General features: G+C 38.5%; 1 protein-coding gene across 3 annotated transcripts in view; it reads left to right on the forward strand.

Annotated features, from left to right (window-relative positions):
* The window catches only part of LOC149797658 (uncharacterized), a 47,541-nt gene that overhangs the window by 13,009 nt on the left and 12,424 nt on the right, over positions 1–22,108 (forward strand). For all 3 annotated transcript variants that reach the window (XM_089960452.1, XM_089960453.1, XM_089960454.1), the window contains one exon: positions 12,452–12,661. In XM_089960452.1, the coding sequence (XP_089816578.1) occupies positions 12,452–12,661 (210 nt within the window). The remainder of the gene's footprint in view (positions 1–12,451; positions 12,662–22,108) is intronic.

Raw genomic sequence — 22,108 nt, forward strand, 5'->3', positions numbered from 1 at the left:
GACGCCACAAATTTAAAAAATCGCTCATCGGAGTCTCGTCGATTATTTTTCTCATGACGTCACATTGAATCTTATTCGGCTGTAATCGAATCAATTTTTTAAACTCGGTCAACAAAATATCAGTCGATCTATAATCAGCGTCGATTTATTCGTAATAATCAACGAAGTTTCTGAGCCATTCTTGAGGCGATTCACCATCGATAGGATCAGGTTGGCCATGATCTCCGCACATTATCACAGCGGTATTTTTCCCTTCCAGCCAAGCTAATATCGATTTTAATATATCTAAATTCACCGTGCAAATCTCATCAAATATTATGATCTTGTTGATATATTTGTCTCCCATTCGCACCGAGTCCCATGATCCACCGCTGTACTTGAAATAACTGTGATACGTGCAAGAATTAACGCCACGTTGTTTTATTTCTCGCGCTAATCTGTGAGTCGGAGTCAACACAATCATGTCAGAATTTGCAAATAAGTTTATTGCTCGCGTTGTTTTACCGCTACCACCAGGTCCATTTAGGTAAACGAATTTGCTGCGTGAAATTGGGTCAAATGCAGATGCGGCCGCCGAAGATTCTCCAAATTTATCTCGATGAAATTCATCGCGATCTTCAACATCAGCGTCTTCACAATAATCTAGGATATCTTCGTTTTTTATCCTCCATGCTCCCCATGAACTACCATCGGTGATTAAATTTTCCAACTTGTCCTGATATTTTTTATCGATATAAAACGAATCCGTCGCGACCCTTACCGCGATATCAGAAAATTTGTTTATCATCGACAGCAAATTTATACTAACATAGGCGAGCATCGATGATCGTAGATGCGTATATTGCGCTGATTCTCCGTCAAGGTAACTAATCACGGTACCTAACTTTACTCCATCAATAATAATATTCTCTCTATTGCAAAATATTCCTCGTGATACCGTATCGGCGATTATAAAATCCATCTCCGCATCGTTGATAAACAACCTAGCGTGTCGATGTTTGTGATCAACGGATCCACCCTGAGTAAATTTGCCAATTATTTTTCTTCCTATATGTTTTGCGTTGTCACAGTCCGTCGGCAACCACACATCGGTCTGTTTCCTATACGATATAATCGCCTCACTCACCGTCAACGACACTAACATCGACGAATCCAGCATATATCTCAATAACACCGTAGGAACCCAACGGCGTTGAGATAAATGCCTGCCAAACCAAATATAACAAATTTTATGTAAATTTTCAGCAAACTCGAACGACGTGACGCAAGCGAATCCGGTCATGACAAAATCAGGCAACGGTCCGTTAATTGCTACCCTTGTCATTTCGTTGGTAGGATGGCCGAATTTAGCAAAATAATCGGCACAATCGCCATATCCGAGGAAACTTCCAGGATAACACGCGCTCATGTCAACGGAAATCATATCTTCGAAATCGTACTTGGTATTCCACAATCCACCATGGCCGTATTCGATACAACTAAGTTGAATATCAGCGAGGAATTCGTTTCTTGTAGGCTTCCACGAGTTTTTCTCTCTAGCGGCATGAGCGGCAACAGACGGAACTGTAAAGCAATTCGTTAGTAACTGATCGGGATTCGACGAATATTTCATCGCAAGTTTTTTCATCGACTCGTGTAATATTTCATCCCTGTAAATATCACCGCATGGCAAAATAAATTGACCGTATCTTTCTTCGCTCGAGAACAACCATATCGATATTGGATCAGATGCGCTTATTTTTTTGATAAATCTGAACATGGAATCGGAATTATTATTCTCCGCAGAAAATTCCGTAGAATTTTCCGTGGGATAAAATTTGACCATACGATCCCGCGGAAATGTCATTACCGACTGCGACCACGCGTGGGAATTGTGATCGACAATCTCGATTGGCGCTCCTCGGGATCTATACGGCGACGAGTATAATATTTCTCCTGATAACGTTTTCACCGTAATAGGAAATTTAAGTTTTTTGCTCAACGCAGCTACATCGTCCACCGATGCACCATCAGCGACAGTCTTCGCCCACGCATTAATTTTATCCAACCTCAACTGGGTCAAACCAGATCCACGTCGAGCGTTTTTCATATGTTCGATAACACGTTCAGCCACGCAGTTTATCATCGGTGATTCTTTCATCGCAGGTAGATTTTTTACGTCCGGGTTGTTATTTAGCCGATAAATTCCATAAACAACAGCGCTGGCTGGATAGGATCTAGCATAATAAGGACCATCGATTCCCAATAACAATCCGGGCTTAGAATTTTTATCGAGAATAACATTTTTCTTACCGCCACGCACTGGATCTCGTTTATCGCGAATAATCCAAGTATCGTCGGGCATTTGTGCGATAAATTTTATTCCAAAGATAAATCGCTCTTCGGAGTGTTCGATCTTTATATGCTCGATTATTTTCTTAGCTCGCTCCAGATTCATCGTGGCATCGATAGAATTTGTTTTCCAGGTCGACCAAGTGTGAACAGCTCCATCATCGAAGAACTCTTTCTTGGCTCGATCAACCTCAGGAATAATATATTCTGCCTCATCAAGATCAAATGCATCCATCGATTATATTTTAGACAAATGTTTAAATTATAATGCATTGCAAATGGATACTAATCGGCTCAACAAAATTCTGTGACAAATCCTGTAGAGGCGATTATTGCGGCGCTCACATACATGCGATTCGGCGTGGTAGTAAAGGACCACAGCGATGTTTAGTTTGTCAAGTTGGCACGCGAGGAAAAACTCGATTGTGTCTGGCTTGTGGAGGAAAGAATTATCGAGAATTGCGTCGGTATTACGAAAAAAGATCCTCGTCCGTGATAACCTGCGAAGAAGATTATATTAATCGATTCAAGGCAAATAACGATTTAGACATATAATTATTATATAATGAATCCAAAATCAGCTATTCCAGAAACAACAATGACATGCGAGTTTAAATCTCATCCAACGATCGAGGGATACGAAGCGTCGTCCGATGGTATCGTTAGAAATACCAGAACGAAGAATCGTGTCGGTAAGGTTTGTAATTCGGGTTATTTGATATGTACCTTCAACGAGAATAAAAAAAGAAGAAAAACGATTTATATTCTTCACAGGTTCGTTTACGAGTGTTTTTACGGACCAATCGAAATTGGCCTTGTTATCGACCATATTGACGGAAATAAACTTAATAACAAGATATCCAACCTCCGAGCAGTGACTCAGAAGGAAAATTGTAAATCTGGTAATAATACCGGCGGCGGACAGCGACTAGCTAAGGCGGTTAAATTGATAAATCGAGAAACAAATGAAGAAATCATATTCACATCGATGAGTGCCGCTGCAAGATATTTTAGTATTAATCCAGCATCGGTGCGTCGTGCGACAGAAAAAATAATCAACGCGACATTTTCTTATCGATTTGGCGATTGGATCGAGTTTTATTATATTCCGATAATATCTGATTAAAAATCTCAGGATTTTCTAAAATTAATTAAAATTACAAATATAATATAAATGAACGAGGAGAATATAAATAACGTCATCGAAGCCATCGAGGATCTGAAAAAAAACATAAATTTATCCTCAGATTTGGACACGGGTAAAATCCGGTCCGAATTTGAAACGATTATCCAAGGGAAACTCGAATACAGGTACACGCTACCATCCGAATATAAATTCATAAAGAAAATCCAAATTGCGATGTACCAATCGCTTGCGACTGTCAGCGATGATCAAATCGAGGATTTCGTTGAATTATCGACGCTGGTAGAAAAAGTTAGGTCGAGTTTATCAGACGAATATGAATCGAGAAAAATTACCAGCTCGCGAGTCAGGCAGCTAAAAAAGTTAGTCGATGAAAGTAGAATTAGAATCGAAGATTCTTAAGATTCTCGAAATTAGAATTAGAATCGAAGATTCTTAAGATTCTTAAAAATTTCTATCAACAAAAAAAAAAAAATTTCAAGCATCTTAAGAATCTTCGATTCCAATTCTAATTTTTATTATTTTTTTAATCATTTTACTGAAATTGTACAATTTTCTTATTTCTGACTACCATTTACCCCATCAAATTTACTAAATTATATAATTTACTCAATTTGACGGGTATTTACCGCAGCAGATTCACGAAATTATGTAAATTGCTCAATTTGACGGGTATTTACCCCATCAAAAACATAAAATTACACAAATTTCTTAATTTCCCTGATTTTTATTATTATTTTTTATTATTTACTAAATTAATTTATTTACTGAAATTGTACAATTTTCTTAATTTTGACGGGTATTTACTCCATCAAAAACATAAAATTACATAAATTGCACAATCTGACGGGTATTTACCCCAACAGATTTACGAAATTATATAAATTACTCAATTTGACGGGTATTTACCCCATCAAAATTAAGAAATTTACTAATTTTGAAAAATTTCCTGGTTTTTATTTATTTTTTTGGTTATTTTTCTCTGGCGGAAAGATTACGATCTCACCAGCAAGTTGATACTCAGTGTTTCCTCGCGTATATCAAGTAAATTTCCATTCTGATCCGTCAGTTTGAAATTTATCTTCGATAATAATCGATTGTGACATCGCAGATAAAACGGATTTACTGGCTCTTTTATTATCAAAAAACCCGGAGAGGCGCTAGGTGAAAACGAATATAAAATAAATCCCTGCTGTGCCTGCTCTGACACAGACGAATCCACGTTGTAGCTACCTTCAACGACGTCCGCGTGAAGATAAATCGCGATAACCTCCGTTATATTGACGATACCCGGCGAGATATGCCGCCCTTGCCCGGCAGGATCATTATTATGTTTGAGAATCGATTCTGATTGTATTTTTTTAGTCCACGCGGCATGTAATTTCGGAAATAAATCATCGATGGTATCAGTGACGGATTTTCTCATTTTATCAACATCATAATCGGGAAATTTGAAATTTGGTAGCGTTTCCTCGGTTAATCCAAATACTCTCATGAATTTTTGTTTTTCTCCTGAATTTCTGATCAACTCGAATTTGCTAATAGGAAGAACATAATCGGCAATTGATATATCGTCGATTATCGCCCGAATGAACATGTTGTGATAATATTCAACATCATTCGCGAGTTGATTTAAAATCTTCACGCGTTCGATAATTTCGCTACATGAACCTGATTTATTTAAGATGCATTCATGAAAGGATTCCCGCAATAAATTTAATTGTAATTTATGTTCTTGAATAAATTCGTCGATGGTTTTTCTTACCAAGATACCGTCTATGGGAAATATTATCCTGTTAATATTGGTAGCGTCGAAGATTTTCACACCGGAGGGAATTTTAGGAAGAGGCAACCACGAGAGAATTCTTTCGTCCCTAAAAGTAAAAGCGAACATTACCAGGTTAAATTTGTGGTTGTTCATGAGATTAATGGCGCTGTGGATTATAGGTTTATGTCTGATATCTCCGTACCATCCTTCGTCGGTGGTAAAATCTGATTTTTTTGGCTCCGGTAGCTTTGGAGGAGCTTCTTCGTGCCAACCTGGAATAATAAAATCAGATTTTTCTGGTTTTGCCAGAGGTGCGATTTCGGGCCAACCTAGAACTGTCCTAATCGATGACTGGTAAATATCGACGACATATGGCGATTTTACTTCGATTATCGATGACAACGTTGGTTCGTGTGCTAATATTTTTATTCCTGGTTCAGCATCGCCGGTTATATTTGATATCCTATATGTGAATTCCTTGTCGATTTGCTCAATTTCGTAACTGCCTGTTGGTATGCCAACGACGATAATGTTTTATCAGCCTTTAGAAGCAACGTTGCTGATAGCTCGTTGTCTTTTTTTTCCACATCCGCGATATTAGCCTTTAGGGGTAACTTCGCTATAATATCGGCGATATCAGCGATGGATTTTGATACCGAATCTGACAGGCTAGTAAATTGATTAATGCGATCGTTATATTCGTCTCGCTTGATTATATCAGTTATTTTGACGTTGCTTGTTTGTAATCTCCCTTCGCGGCTCTGAAAAATAGCAACTTCGCCAGGATCTACCTCTGACAGCGATAGAAGATTGTTAATATCATCCCTTGTGGCGAATTTTGATAGATCGACGTCGGCTACTTCCTTCTTCCTGTAGAGGAATCTCCCGTAAATATCAACCATGATACTTATCTACGACATATTCAAATACGATTCTATGATACGGACCGGATGATTTTGAAATTGCGTCGAGGACATTAATTGATTCAGGACCGCATATCGGTGGATCCATTAACGTCTGCGTCGGAAGTGTCGAATACCAAATTGGAATATTTAACTTTGACACGTAATCGATAAATTCTTTTGGTGGAGCTAGTCCGTACGAGTCAAAGTAAACAACTTCGCGAGGATTAATCGCGTAGGCGACCCAGTGTGTGCCAGGGCCAGTATTTGAATCGAGATTTATTATTCCTGTCTCGGTGGGGTTTGGTTTTTCTGGTAGTTGATCCCGCATAAATACTCCTCTGAAAAATTTTATTTTTTTATTCTTTGCTTCGTTGAATAAATCTAAATTTGAATAGGCCGTGCTAATCTTAGGCCGGATCCGTACGGGGGGCGTCTTAGATAAAGGCCGCTTCCCTTTTTTTTTACCGTATCGCCCTCCCATTACTTTGTGTACTAGTTTGTCGCCTACAGCTCCGGCCGCACCTAATCCTATCGCTTTTGCAATTGCCGGAAGAGCCCCGGATAATAATCCAGGAATAGCAGCTAGGAAAGGGAAAATTCCGCCCGTTTTGACCATGTCTCTGATGGCACCTATACTAAGATTCACATGAACGCCAGAATTTGCTGATTTGGCTTTGGTAAAGCGTTCACGTTGATTCTTAGTTAGCGACAGTTTGTTAGGCCCGCCCTGAATTTGATCGTTTTTCAGGGTTAATTTCACACCGCATCGCTTTGCTGTTGCTGTATGGAGTTTTTTCATCTGACCCGGGGTCAGAGTTACGCTGACGTGTTCGTATGGCATATTAATAATCGTTTAATCTAAATTTAGAAAATCTAGATTTTTGTCACATTTTCTCGACAGGAGCGTCGATGATTCTTATTCTGCCACTAATTCCTTCCAAGATCATTGTTCTATCGCTGAGAATAACCGCGATCGCTTTGTAATTAAGTCCACCTGTGTTAATTCTGGCTTTGAAATGGATATCAACAACAGATTGCTTTACCAGATCAAGATGCTCCAGGGAAAAGTAATAGATAGGATAAAGTTTATTAAAATCTAGCTGTGATATTTGCAATCCGGTATCGATATTTTGATCACGACCCATGAAACTTAACAAGCGATGATACGCACGAGCCGTCGAATGATTTTCAAAATCAATTGATATTTCCTCGGATGGTTCTTGTTGGCCATTTACTCTCAACGACACATTTGTTGCTCCAATGTGATCAAATATCATGTGACTGTATAATTGATGATATCTACCGGTACGCAAAAAAGCGATAAAGATATGCCTAGGTGCAGAGGTACCCTGCTGCGATGCAATACGCCAGGTAAAATCACCATTAATATTGGTAGTTGTGGAATCTGTTGTTGTTGTCAGCCAAGACATAACAGATTTACCACCCTGGTTCATGAATGACAATAATTTTTCTTCCTCGATTATTGATGGAGTTATCGCTGGCATCCACAAAGTAAATTTAAGTAATCTTACTATTCCGTTATTATTCGCGGCATCATTGGGACCTATCACGCCAGTAGCGTAATCGATAGCACCTTCTCGCCAGATAGCATCGTTGCTATTTTCCTTTCTGACAAACGTAACGGTGTGTTTTGCTCCGTAGATAATTTTCCTGAAATGCCTACAAAATCCGAATATATGGGATAACGGAATAGCACAAGAGAATCTTCTGTTACCTGGTGCTAGCATAGACTTTCGCCTGAAAAATCCGAGATTATAATCAGGATAAGATTTAATGATCATATCTTCGACAGGAGCGAGAGCAGCAGGAGCGGCGCGATCGTTGGGTTGTCTGATAAGAAACGGCCTACTTTCGGGACGATCAGAATTATCCTTGGCAAACATCATACTAGGGCCAGCTGATCTAGTAAAATCATCCGAGTATCTAGCTAGGCCTATTATCGTCGTTGCCAAATCAACATCGTTGGTAATTGACTCAATTTCTCTTCCATCAATCATATAAGTGGTGCTCTTCAATAATGCCATAATACCGTTGTTAACAAATCCGACTCTAAAATCTGCTCCATAATTGGTACCATCCGTTTTAACAACTTCCCCGATAACTTCGATATATGCCTCAGATGGGAGAAAATATCTTGTTGTATCGTGAACTTGAATTTCCAAACGATTGGGTGTGTTTGGTTCAACTGCAACGTACGAGAAATACTGGAAATCTCGCACGGATGTGTCTCTACCTACAGGCTCGTCCATGTCGAACACTTCGTTTGACACTTGTGCGAACATTTATTAATAAGAATTTCATCTAAAACGAAGACCACTACCCGAAATAAAACTTGTGTTCGCGACTTCCTTTGCTACTTCCTTTGCGAGATTTGTATTAGCAACTTCCTGTACTAGCTCATTTATATTTTTATTTGCTGCGTCGTTTATAGCTTTACTGACCTCGGGGGGCATTTCACTGGTGCTAGGTAATTTGACGGGCTGCTTTTTTTTACGCACCAAATTTGATATTTTACCTTTGACAAAATCGAAGCCTTTACTGGCCAAATTACCAATACCAGAGATGACAGTCTCGCCAATTTTTCCTATTGCCTTTGATGCGAATTGCTTAACTGTGGGTCCGATTTTAGGGACTACTCGCGTGACGAGGCTTCCAACAATATCGCCGAATCCATTGCCGTGAATATATTTATATACAGGCAATCGAGAGTTAGCTATGCGGACCTGTCTAGGTCTGCGTTGATGTTTGTGAACAATCATGTTATTTCAGTTGTGTTGTTTTAATCGATGAGTTCGTCAACGAGCTCCTTGTAAATGTAAGAATCAATAACACCACCGCGGAATAATCGCTGGCAAATATCTGAGGCCTCGTTGATTATTTCAGAAGAATTGTTTCCGGCTCGCTTTCCTCCTATTAATATTTCAAGGCGAGATACATCGTTGACGACGCTGTCGGGACAAATAGTATATCCGCTTCCTATTTTAGTATCTTGTGGTGGTGGCGTACCTGGGGAGGGATCTCCCCCTGGTGTCGCGGTTTTTCCAGGATATTGTGGTGGTGGCGTGCTTGGACTGTGATATGATGATCTTCTTGTAATTATTTCTTTATATTCATCGACCTCCTTTTTAAAATTTGAATATCCGATATCGAGTAAATTCATCGGTTTTCTTAAACTACCAAAATAAATTAACTGCGGCCATGTTCCTGGTCCAAACGAATCACGGAACTCTTCTTTCACGTATGTTCTTATATTCACTGGAGTATAATTCGCAGCGACGTCTAACCTTTCACCTTCATCTTTGAACATATCGATTTTGTCTTCCCTCAAATAAATATTAGCAGGTTTACTATAATCAATTTTCCCTCTTAAAACAGATACAGTTTTTTCTTCTGCTGTTCGAACTCCCTCGTCCGCAGGTTTTTTGTAGTCGCTTGGTTGAACTATTGGTTCCTGGTCGCTCTTATCTTTTTTACTTCTGGGTTTTTTCTTTTTTTCCTGAGGTTGACTTCTTTCTTTTGGTCTGGCCCCTAATTCATGTGGTCGAAATTCAAACTCCTGTGGTTGAATATCTTCTTCTTGTGGTTGAATATCTTCTTCCTGTGGTTGAACTTTTTCTTTTGGTTCTGTTTTCCTTCTTCGTGAAGTTTTAGGCTTTTCTTCTTTCTCCTGTCGTCTTTTTTCTTTCGCTTGTTGAATTTCTTCTTCCCTTTGTCGCCTTCCTTCTTCCGCCTGTCTCCTATTATAATTATACGTTTCCTTTGCGGCTGTTAAAAATATTCTGTAATATGGATCCGTTTCTCTCGCCTGTGATTTTCCCGAGTAAACTTTATATAACATATTATACCAATTTTCACGGTTTGCGTATCTTTTTTTCCCTATATCAGTCAGATATCCTCTTCGAATATCAAAATAATTTTCCGCAAATTCACCAAATTGATCTATATTACTATACAACGTCGAGAGCGGCTGTGATATTATTCCCCATCCCTCCTCTGTGAAACTTTCTCTTAAATTCTCGAGATGGAACGCTTTTCTTTCTATAGGTGGTTTTCTTCCTCCAGGTTTTCCTTTACTTATTTTAAAACCAATTGCAGGGGTTCCTCGTCCTGGTTGTTGCCCGTGTTGTTGTGCTAGTATTGCTAGTCGTTCCGGTAATACTCGTGAATGTTCCTCGACACCTCTCAACACGGGAAGAATTCCACGTTTCCTGATATCCGGATCGTCCTCGTCGCCAAAAAAGACTCTTTCGGTTACTTCGGTAACTGGCTTCAATAATTTCGACGATAACTCGGTAAATCCCTGCTCTGCATCTTCGTGTGCTCGGACCTTTTCCTTGAATAATTCTTTTACTGGAATAAGTTTCTTTAGTGCCGCTAATTGTTCTCGCGCTAATCTAGCAGAATGAGGCTCTCCAACTGTGCTAGTTTTCCGACTCATATTATTTTCAAGTATATTATTTTAATGCGACGTAAAATTGGCCAAAGCAGCCCCACCATGCAACAAAAAACAAAAAATTATTCCCCTCATTTATTTTTCCTGTCTCGGATGCTATGTTTACTAACACACCGGCGCGACCAACCGATGCATCCGGTCTGAAATGCATGAAAATTAGCTTCCGTAGAAGGCTTTATTTTTGAATTCTGAGGCTTCTACGGAGAAAGTTCTCGTAGGAAGGTTTATTTTGGCTGGACGCACTGGTCTGTTCAACTTCCCTGCTGCTTGTACAATGTTGAAATCCCGCAAGATGTTTCTTTTATATTTCCTACAAAGAAATTGTTTGTCTATGTGTATTATTGCCACGAATCATGAAACAGAATCATGTTTCTGCTGATTTTTTTTGCGCAATATACCCTGACATAGGAGAAACTTACTATAAACAACTGCTATTGACGAATGGGATAGTATAAGACATCTGGTACTTCAGTCTATTTCATCTATTACCAGCAGATACGTCTGAGAATAAAATAGAAAATAAAATTTGCTTGTTCCGAGTGAATCACTGATATTTTTCATCCGTAATTGGAGATCTCGGCCCATAACGAAGAAAGCACAAAACGGATTCGGCCTATGCAACTTTAATTAAGAAATCTCACTATAACATACTCGGCTCATTATAGAGTCGGCCACAACAAAATCAGCCTTACCCTTGATCTTGTATGGCTTGGTAACGTTCGTTGCTACTGAAACCAAAAATAGAATGTTTTCATTTTTCAAGTCAACTGTGTAATCTTGGAGTTAATTAAAGTATGTATCAACGTGGTCACGTAGGCCCATTTAATCAGATTAAATTGAATAGTACTTGTTCTTCTACATATTAATACTAATATTTTTTAATCAAATGAAATCATCTTCTATTTGTTGAATGCTCGAGAAACGAAACTTGCATGCATACATACATACATATATACATACATACATACATACAAATAAACAAACATTGATATAAACATACATGCATGCATACATACATACACAGGTTTTTATCGATATACCTACCTACCTACCCACCTAACTTCCCACCTACATACATACATACGTACATACATATATATATATATATATATATATATATATATATATATATATATATATATATATATATATATATCGGCTTTTTAAATTTCTGAGTTACACGCGAAATATGAAAAAATGTATCATGACACTATTTTGAACCTATAATAACGAGTTATATAGTAATAAAAATAATAATAAACATAATAATGATAATAATAATAATAATTGTTTAATCATCTGCAGCATGATTATTATTATTATTATTACATTCATTGATATTATTATTTTATTACAAGTTGGTGCATATTTATAACATATTACTCGCCTTAAACCTTCAACACAATAAAAATAGCATAGACACGAATGATTACTGACACAAATGTTATGCCTGCAATAATTTTCTTTTGTGCACACAATGCATTATTATTGCTGTTCATGTGAATAGTATGCAAAGGAGAAAGGTTAATGTCAAACCGAAGCTCATTTGTGTGTGCGCAGTATAGTTATTAAATATATTTTTGCATGTGATAAATCTAAATAAGGTTCACACTTGCACTATTCGTTATCAGATGGAACACATTCATCAAATTCTGTTAACTTGCAAGTCAAAGCCGGACTCTTAAATCTTTTTTCTTCAAAAGAACATTTTTAACAGGCGCTCATTTAGATACAGCAATAATGTGGGTTATTTATCTTGATACAAAAAGATAAAGAGTTACCACATAAGCAGAGGTTTAAACGTTTTTGGTTTTGTTTTTTTATCTTAGGGCTGTCAAAAAATTGCAGAAAGAGAAGGATTCCTTGCAGTCCAAATTAGACGGTCTTCTAAAAGAAATAAAAAATCCAACTGAGGGCAAGACACAAGATGATGTATCATCTCAGTTGGATCAAGCAGATTCATCTAGAAGCAACGACAGCACGAATCACGAAAGTTTTATACAATCTGGGGAAATTTCCAAACAAACCCAGTGCAAGAGGTATTCTAGTAATTTCATATGACCTGAACCAAATGTAATATGGGTTTGGTTCTGCGTCCGAAAATCCGTTTATCTTCATAGTATGTGCTTACATATTTGGTTCTCAGTTTTAGTTTTAAAATAGATTCCTGTTATAAAAGTCACTAAAACGTAAGCGATGCTTTATATTGTTAATCATACCGGCAGAATGCTATTTAATTGCGTATTGCAAATTTTTCAACCTTATTTATCATATTCACTCAAAGTCTTTCATGTGAAACAAATTATAAATATCACTGATGTTCATTATTGATAATATAAGTAGTTAAGTGGGCCACTATACGTACAATGGAAATTAGCATTACGGAGACCCCTGGGCCACTATACGTACAATGGAAATTTAACATGGCGAAAAATCGTGGGTTAATATACGTACAAGGGGAATTAACATGGGAAAAAACTGTGGGCCGATATACGTACAAGGGGAATTTAACATGGGGAATAGATCGTGGGACTGTCTAGGGACAATGGGAAATTTAACATTACGGAAACCCCTGGGGGATATAGCCTCAAGGGATTTTAACATATGGAAATTGAACATGGTGGGTCTGTATAGCGTCAAGGGGAATTGAACATGGTGGGATTGTCTAGGGACAATGATGGTAGAGGGTCAAACACAACAGAGACAGAAACATACATACACTAGTACAAGCGTGAGATTTATATATAAAGCATTACCAAGACCTGAAATCTTTCTGGGGTGTTCAAAAATTTGCATAATTGTAATGATGCTATAAATAGCTATAATCAAGGAAATGCTCAACGACAAAATGGATGTGACTAAAAGTAACGTTAAAATGACGAAATTGTCCCAGAATTTAAAGGAAAATAAACATATCCCCGAAAATTAAGTTACAATGGTTTAGACTAAAATGGATAAAATTAGTAACTACTTACAATATCAACTTCTGTGACGATCGTGGATAAATACCTATGTATCTATAATCAGCTGAAATTCCTATGAAATCCCACTATCTATTTATAGCTCCAACTTGTGGGTTTTTCCTTTAGAAAATCCCACTATCTTTTTATAGCCTCAGCTTGAGTGACGTTCCTGTTTATGAATTCTAGTATATATGTATAGCTACAAAATGTGGAAATCCCCAAGTCGATATTTATAGTCTCAAAATTTCCAGCGTCAGTGACGTCACTGTACTGAACACTAGGGGATAAATGGCAACAGTGTTGCAAGTGGCTGACCTGAATACGCGCTACTGTAGGTAGGTAGGTAGAGTGTATCTGATAGGGATAAAGTGAGTTTTATAGGGACAAACAGAGACCAATACACACACACACACACACACAACATACGCGCGCAGACTCACACACACACACACACACACACAAAGAGGGAAGAGGAAAAAACAAACCACAAATATACTATCCACACTCGGGAGGAAGAAAGAAAACAACCAAATATACGATCTACACAACGTACGCGAACACACACACACACACACACACACAACATACGCGCGCAGACTCACACACACAAACACACACACACACACACACACACAGAGGGAAGAGGAAAAAACAAACCCCAAATATACTATCCACACTCGGGAGGAAGAAAAAAAAACAACCAAATATACGATCTACACAACGTACGCGAACACACACACACACACACACACACACACACACACACACACACACATACAAAATACGCGCGCAGACTCACACACACACACACACACACACACACACACACACAGAGGGAAGAGGAAAAAATAAACCCCAAATATACTATCCACACTCGGGAGGAAGAAAAAAAAACAACCAAATATACGATCTACATAACGTACGCGAGCATACACACACACACACACACAGAGGGAAGAGGAAAAAACAAACCCCAAATATACTATCAACACAGAAGGGAGATAATACAAGCCCCAAATAAACTATCCACACAAACGTACGCGAACGCATACAAACCCCAAATATACTATCAACACAGAAGGGAGATAATACAAACCCCAAATAAACTATCCACACAAACGTACGCGAACGCATACAAACCCCAAATACACTATCAACACAGAAGGGAGATAATACAAACCCCAAATAAACTATCCACACAAACGTACGCGAACGCATACAATCCCCAAATACACTATCAACACAGAAGGGAGATAATACAAACCCCAAATAAACTATCCACACAAACGTACGCGAACGCATACAAACCCCAAATATACTATCCACACAACGTCGCTAACGCATACAAACCGCAAATATACTATCCACACTCGGGAGGAAGAAGAAGAAAAACAACCAAATATGCGATCTACACAACGTACGCGAACACACACACACACACACACGCACACCACAGAGGGAAGAAGAAGAAAACCATTATACACTATCCACACGCAGTGAAGAAATAACCCTTTATATATATACTATCAACAGAGAGTGAAGAAAATAACCCATTATATTCCATCAACACAGAGTGAAGAAGAAAAAGTTTTTTGAAAGCACCTAAGCCCTCACCTGCAATGACCAACTCTGCCAAACACCTACACCCCACCCACCCCCACTCCCAACACTACAAAACCCATTTAACCCGTTATTTTATGGCATCAGTGTGTGATTTAGGAAACATCAAGACACAAAATGATGGACGAATAGACTGACTATTGTTTACGGACTTGCATGCCTAAAGAGCGTGCGTGAAGGAAAACATCCTTCCATTTCAATTCTAACTAAATCATGATCCAGAGGGATAAAGAGAGGTGAAAGAGCACAATTTCATAAAGTGTGAGTAAAAACAAAACACGCCATCCTTATTATACAATGTCAAGACCAAGAGACACTTACGTTTTCTTTCTGGTATATTCTCTTTTAGAAGGTAGTATGAAATTTCACATCAGGGCCAACGCATCGGCTCCCATTGTCAATTTTTCCATTTCCATGTTTTTACTGGCACAAGTTCTTCATCATCTTCAATTTCTTCTTCTGAATCCCTCTTCTCTGTTTCGTCTTGTTTTTGTTTCTTCTCTTTTCTCGTAGGGCACTCTGAATTCCAGTGTCCTTTCTCCTGACAACGATATTAGGTATCTTGACTTTTGTCTCTCTTTCTTAGACGAAGCAGGTATTCTGGAGACAAATACCCATTTACCTTTGCAGATATAGCAAACTTCATTAGCACTTACACACTTTCGTATGACTCTCATCAAATCAACGACCAAAAGAGTAAGTTTTGTTGCCACTTTCGCCTGTGAATTATGCTTTCGTATGACTTTTAGCAAATATTTGACCAGCAGGTCGATCTGTGCTGACTCTTCCATCTTCTTGATCGTTTGAGAGTGGGATGAATACTCTGATGCTAAGACACTCTCCTTATATACATGGACCTGCTGCGTATGAAACCTAGTCAAATGTAATTTTGCAATAAGATGAAACGATTTCATTGAGGAAGTAAAAAGCAATGATGTACCGTATCGCCTCACACAAAACCTGAAGTTTTAGTTCAAATCCGTGTCAGCGATTTCGAAGACGACATAACTGAGCTTTAATCAATGCTCTCCAATTATGCCACAAAACCACGAGTCCTGATTCACGCCAAAAGAAATTTCGTTCGGTCCATAAAAAATAGTATCACATCTGAGAAACGCAAAATCGAACTTCCAGAAAACTGAGAACGACGGCTTACACCTACAACGTAAATGTGTGAGTTCAAGTAGTGCGTAAAACTTAGTCAAATTAGATTTTTATAGTCAAGACGAAACGATCTCTTTTCGAACAAGAAAGCAGACACCAAGCGACAATGGCGATCCATGTCACACAACACTTTTCAAAATGTATATTATCAGAGGTATGTTCTAGCGATCTGCACGGTTAAATTAAATGTTGATGTATTTTGCAATAAGACGGACACAATTTCCATGGGATCGCCCATGGTACGATTGTTCGTGCATTAGTTTAATTTTTAAAAATATTTTTTATATAAATCGCCTATAGGATAGACCCAGTAAAGCATGGTCATTCTCGTCACTGTCTGAATAGCTACTCAAGTCAATTCGAAGCGAACGCGGTAAGAAAATAAGTATAGCCAATGAAATGGCTTACAACGGGTGATGCATTGTTTTGTTCTAGGGCTGTGTGGCATAATAATCCCTATGTTCTTGCGTTGTTACCATTACAGTGCAGACAGATTGAAATGTGAACTTACAAGCCCTCTTTGTGTGTGTTGTACCATTTCCTCTTACCACATCAAAATACTGAGCGTCACAGTATTGGTTCGCGTTTTCAAGCTGACCATTTTTTTATATCTCACTTAAACATTTCGACATAAACACTCACATCGGTAGAGTCAGAACAGACGTGTTACAGTATTGAGGGGCATGTTATCTTTTCTTTTTCAAACTAATAAATTTGGGGTTTGTATGAAGTAAAGAACCGAAAGTACAGTGAAACTCAAGGATGATGACCCAATCTGTCTGTCTATTGATGCGTGTATTTACTTAAGAAGAAATATGACCTCTAAAACACAAAGAGATACGGCAAGCATGATTAGATTAAACACAACGATGTTTTCCTTCACGCCCGTGTAATTTAGAGTTTTAATCCTCTTTGAAGACAAACTTGGTCTCCTTTTGTAGGGCTTGAAATAATAAAAAAAACTGAAAAATCTTAAGCACTTTGCTATAGATAATTTCATCAACAGACCAAACAACATAAATACCGTTACAACAATAGAAAGCCTTAAATCTTCTATCAAAAAGAAATGCATGAAAAAAAATTAAAGATTAACGATAACTAACCAATGAAACCGAATTTAACAAAGGCAATGACATGTGAAGAAATGCCTCTCACTTTGGAAAGGTAGGCGAATGTACTCTGTCATGCACCGTCAACTTGAAAAAAATTATAAACAGAGAGAAACCTGAATTCAAAATTCAGTTGTTTCTTTTTCTTCAAAATTATTTCGTTTCTTTTTTCTTTTTTCTTTCGGAACAAATCTAAGCACTAATATAGAGTGGAAAAGGGAAAATGCACATACAAGCTTTGATATTTCTGAAAAAAAGGAGGGGATATTCCTAACGTTCATAACCACCTATATATGCTTGGACTTGTCTGTGACTTATCCACAAAACAAGATATACATATTTCTGGTCAAGCTGCAAGTGTGTGCGTGTTTTTGAAAATGGTAAAAATTGGATATACAATTTTCTCGTGACACTTATAAAGTGAAGAGTCTGTGCAAGTGTCAAAAGCCAAAGTCATATAAGTTTTGTATTTTGTACGGCTTGTAAAGATTTCTACTTTAGAAAATGTGAAGTATCACAAGTTATTATCACAAACAGAAGTGGAACATAGGGGCTTGCAAGAAAGAAAATAACCCAGACAGTTGGTGTCATCAAGAGTGCTAGAGACGGTACCCGAACTTGCTTGCCTGCTTACTTGAATTAAAGTGATTTTCGCTCTAATGGAGCATGTATCACTGGTTTAATAACGCACTGCGTGATTTTTAATTACTCCTGGGGAAGGAAAGAGAGCCTCATCCCCCAGGCTTTTATGTACTCACAGACTATTTTTAAATTTAGCCACTCAGGTGTAGGACTAACTAGTCCTTAACAACCTGACTGAAAGACTTTAAACATGAGTGGGAATTGTCTCACCACACACTCATTTTTTCTGTCCGAGCGTGGTAAAGGAGGAAAAAGGTGCTCAGCAAGACAGCCATGGATGTTAAGTACTCACCAAAACGCTAGCCCGTACTTATTTCAAATCAAGTCCCGTTTTTGCTAATGGACAATAAAAGGTACCAATAATGTGTTAACCACCTGTGCAATTAGTTCAAATCTAACGAGTCTGTTAAATTTCCTACTTCCTAACATATCTGTCTAATATTAGTACTTAGTGTACATAAAAATAGCCATACTGATCTTATTTTAAATTATTATGTCTAAGCGACATATACCAGTTTGGTCACTGTTAGGTTTAAAAAGTTAAGTTTGTTGTGGTGTTCCAATGGGTCAAGTTTGTGTCGAGAATAGTTTAGTCAAGGAGGGATAACAAGCCAAATATGGTTCCCTATTTAATAAAAAGCAATCTTTTGGAGCCCTAAAAAAAAGTCTGTTTTTTCTGTTAGAAGGTAACACGTCTCTCTTTTGCTTTCACGTTCTTTCCCGCACTCCTAGTCTCATGATTCTTGATATCAGGAAATGCGTAGCCATGATGGGCGGTAATGTAAGCAGCGGTTTCTACCAGTTGACTGAGGGGGTATCCAGTGTAGGCGTGTCTGTAGAATTGGGGAAGAACTCTGACCCCTAATCCCCATTGAGAAGGTCTTGGTTTAAAGGTGTCTAGAGATTTGTAGGCAACGTATTGTATGGCTGTAATAAACTGCCCTGCTATGTTGACGTCATACAATGCTTGATCTAGCCCCATTTCGGTGTACTTCTCAACGAGGGTCAGCGTCCCCCTCCTCCTCAACCGCCTCAATTTCCTCTTCTGGTTCTGATACTAATTCTTCAGTTGAGGTAGATAGTTTCAAATCCGCTGCTATGGTGTCTGTCGCTGTTATTGTTGTTGTGGTTGTTCTTTCAGCTGAGATTGCCTGTAGTATCGGAGTGAGAAAAGAACGTAGTGCCTCCGATAATTACATTTGAGTTTGCCATACCGTTTGTGTAACATAATTGGACCTTTGTTTTGCCACCACTCTTTCCGGGACGGGTTGTTTGTTAGGTATAGTCCACTGTTGACTAGCTGTTATTTGTGTTCTCGAGGTGGGTGGAGTGCTAACTGGCTAGGTCTGCATTTCTTGCTCCCGCTGCTGTTGCGTATATTTCTTCCCTCCACACCGAGTTCTGGACCTAATTCTTTAAATTTCGTTGTACCCGAACTTACATTATCCATATTATCACCAACAAAAGAAAACAAAACGCACAGACCTAAAAGAAACACTCATTCACTTTTTACAGAACATTACTATTTTTAAAATTTTGATAAGCGACGGAAACGAACAACTTAGAGTCACACTTTCTAACCAAGATAAAGAAATCATGTGCTGATAGACTCACTTCTGTATTTTTTCTTCTAACTGACTAACGTATCATAGGCAATGGAATGTGATTTCTTTTCGAGAGTATGGGGTAGCCCTGAAATTTTTTTTTTGGAAGTTGAAGCTATGGCGATCGCTTAGGTTTTAAGATGACGGCCTCCTCTGACGACAGGCTTTCTCACAGGATAAGGTCTGCTTCTTCGGAAAGAGAAGAAGAACTCTTTGGTGTCGATAAAACTGTTAACAAAGCCTCTGCACACAACACAACACAACACAACAATTTTGAATTCAAAATTGTTGAATTCAAAATTCTTGAATTCAAAATTGTTGTGTTGTGTTGTGTCTCCAGTCTGTCCATCCATTGTCGACTCATCTTCCTACGAAGATGTGCTCAAGATAAGCCAAGTTGAACGAAGCCTATGTGAATTTGCATAGGGTCATGACAAGTCTGATACCGAGACCTGAAGAGATAGACAATATCATAATGTTGAAAGTCACTGAAGACCTGAAAGAAGAGCTCTTCAAGGAGGAATTCAAGAAGGAGAAAGAAGAATGGACGGAGAAGTACAAACTTCATAAACAGCAGAGAGAGCAGCAACAGCAGCAACAGCATGAACCTGGCAGAGGCTTTGTTAACAGTTAGAAGAAAAAATACAGAAGTGAGTCTATCAGCACATGATTTCTTTATCTTGGTTAGAAAGTGTGACTCTAAGTTGTTCGTTTCCGTCGCTTATCAAAATTTTAAAAATAGTAATGTTCTGTAAAAAGTGAATGAGTGTTTCTTTTAGGTCTGTGCGTTTTGTTTTCTTTTGTTGGTGATAATATGGATAATGTAAGTTCGGGTACAACGAAATTTAAAGAATTAGGTCCAGAACTCGGTGTGGAGGGAAGAAATATACGCAACAGCAGCGGGAGCAAGAAATGCAGACCTAGCCAGTTAGCACTCCACCCACCTCGAGAACACAAATAACAGCTAGTCAACAGTGGACTATACCTAACAAACAACCCGTCCCGGAAAGAGTGGTGGCAAAACAAAGGTCCAATTATGTTACACAAACGGTATGGCAAACTCAAATGTAATTATCGGAGGCACTACGTTCTTTTCTCACTCCGATACTACAGGCAATCTCAGCTGAAAGAACAACCACAACAACAATAACAGCGACAGACACCATAGCAGCGGATTTGAAACTATCTACCTCAACTGAAGAATTAGTATCAGAACCAGAAGAGGAAATTGAGGCGGTTGAGGAGGAGGGGGACGCTGACCCTCGTTGAGAAGTACACCGAAATGGGGCTAGATCAAGCATTGTATGACGTCAACATAGCAGGGCAGTTTATTACAGCCATACAATACGTTGCCTACAAATCTCTAGACACCTTTAAACCAAGACCTTCTCAATGGGGATTAGGGGTCAGAGTTCTTCCCCAATTCTACAGACACGCCTACACTGGATACCCCCTCAGTCAACTGGTAGAAACCGCTGCTTACATTACCGCCCATCATGGCTACGCATTTCCTGATATCAAGAATCATGAGACTAGGAGTGCGGGAAAGAACGTGAAAGCAAAAGAGAGACGTGTTACCTTCTAACAGAAAAAACAGACTTTTTTTTAGGGCTCCAAAAGATTGCTTTTTATTAAATAGGGAACCATATTTGGCTTGTTATCCCTCCTTGACTAAACTATTCTCGACACAAACTTGACCCATTGGAACACCACAACAAACTTAACTTTTTAAACCTAACAGTGACCAAACTGGTATATGTCGCTTAGACATAATAATTTAAAATAAGATCAGTATGGCTATTTTTATGTACACTAAGTACTAATATTAGACAGATATGTTAGGAAGTAGGAAATTTAACAGACTCGTTAGATTTGAACTAATTGCACAGGTGGTTAACACATTATTGGTACCTTTTATTGTCCATTAGCAAAAACGGGACTTGATTTGAAATAAGTACGGGCTAGCGTTTTGGTGAGTACTTAACATCCATGGCTGTCTTGCTGAGCACCTTTTTCCTCCTTTACCACGCTCGGACAGAAAAAATGAGTGTGTGGTGAGACAATTCCCACTCATGTTTAAAGTCTTTCAGTCAGGTTGTTAAGGACTAGTTAGTCCTACACCTGAGTGGCTAAATTTAAAAATAGTCTGTGAGTACATAAAAGCCTGGGGGATGAGGCTCTCTTTCCTTCCCCAGGAGTAATTAAAAATCACGCAGTGCGTTATTAAACCAGTGATACATGCTCCATTAGAGCGAAAATCACTTTAATTCAAGTAAGCAGGCAAGCAAGTTCGGGTACCGTCTCTAGCACTCTTGATGACACCAACTGTCTGGGTTATTTTCTTTCTTGCAAGCCCCTATGTTCCACTTCTGTTTGTGATAATA

Source organism: Sinohyriopsis cumingii, chromosome 6, assembly GCF_028554795.1.
Source record: "Sinohyriopsis cumingii isolate HCF-2022 chromosome 6, ASM2855479v2, whole genome shotgun sequence".
NCBI lineage: Eukaryota > Metazoa > Mollusca > Bivalvia > Unionida > Unionidae > Sinohyriopsis > Sinohyriopsis cumingii.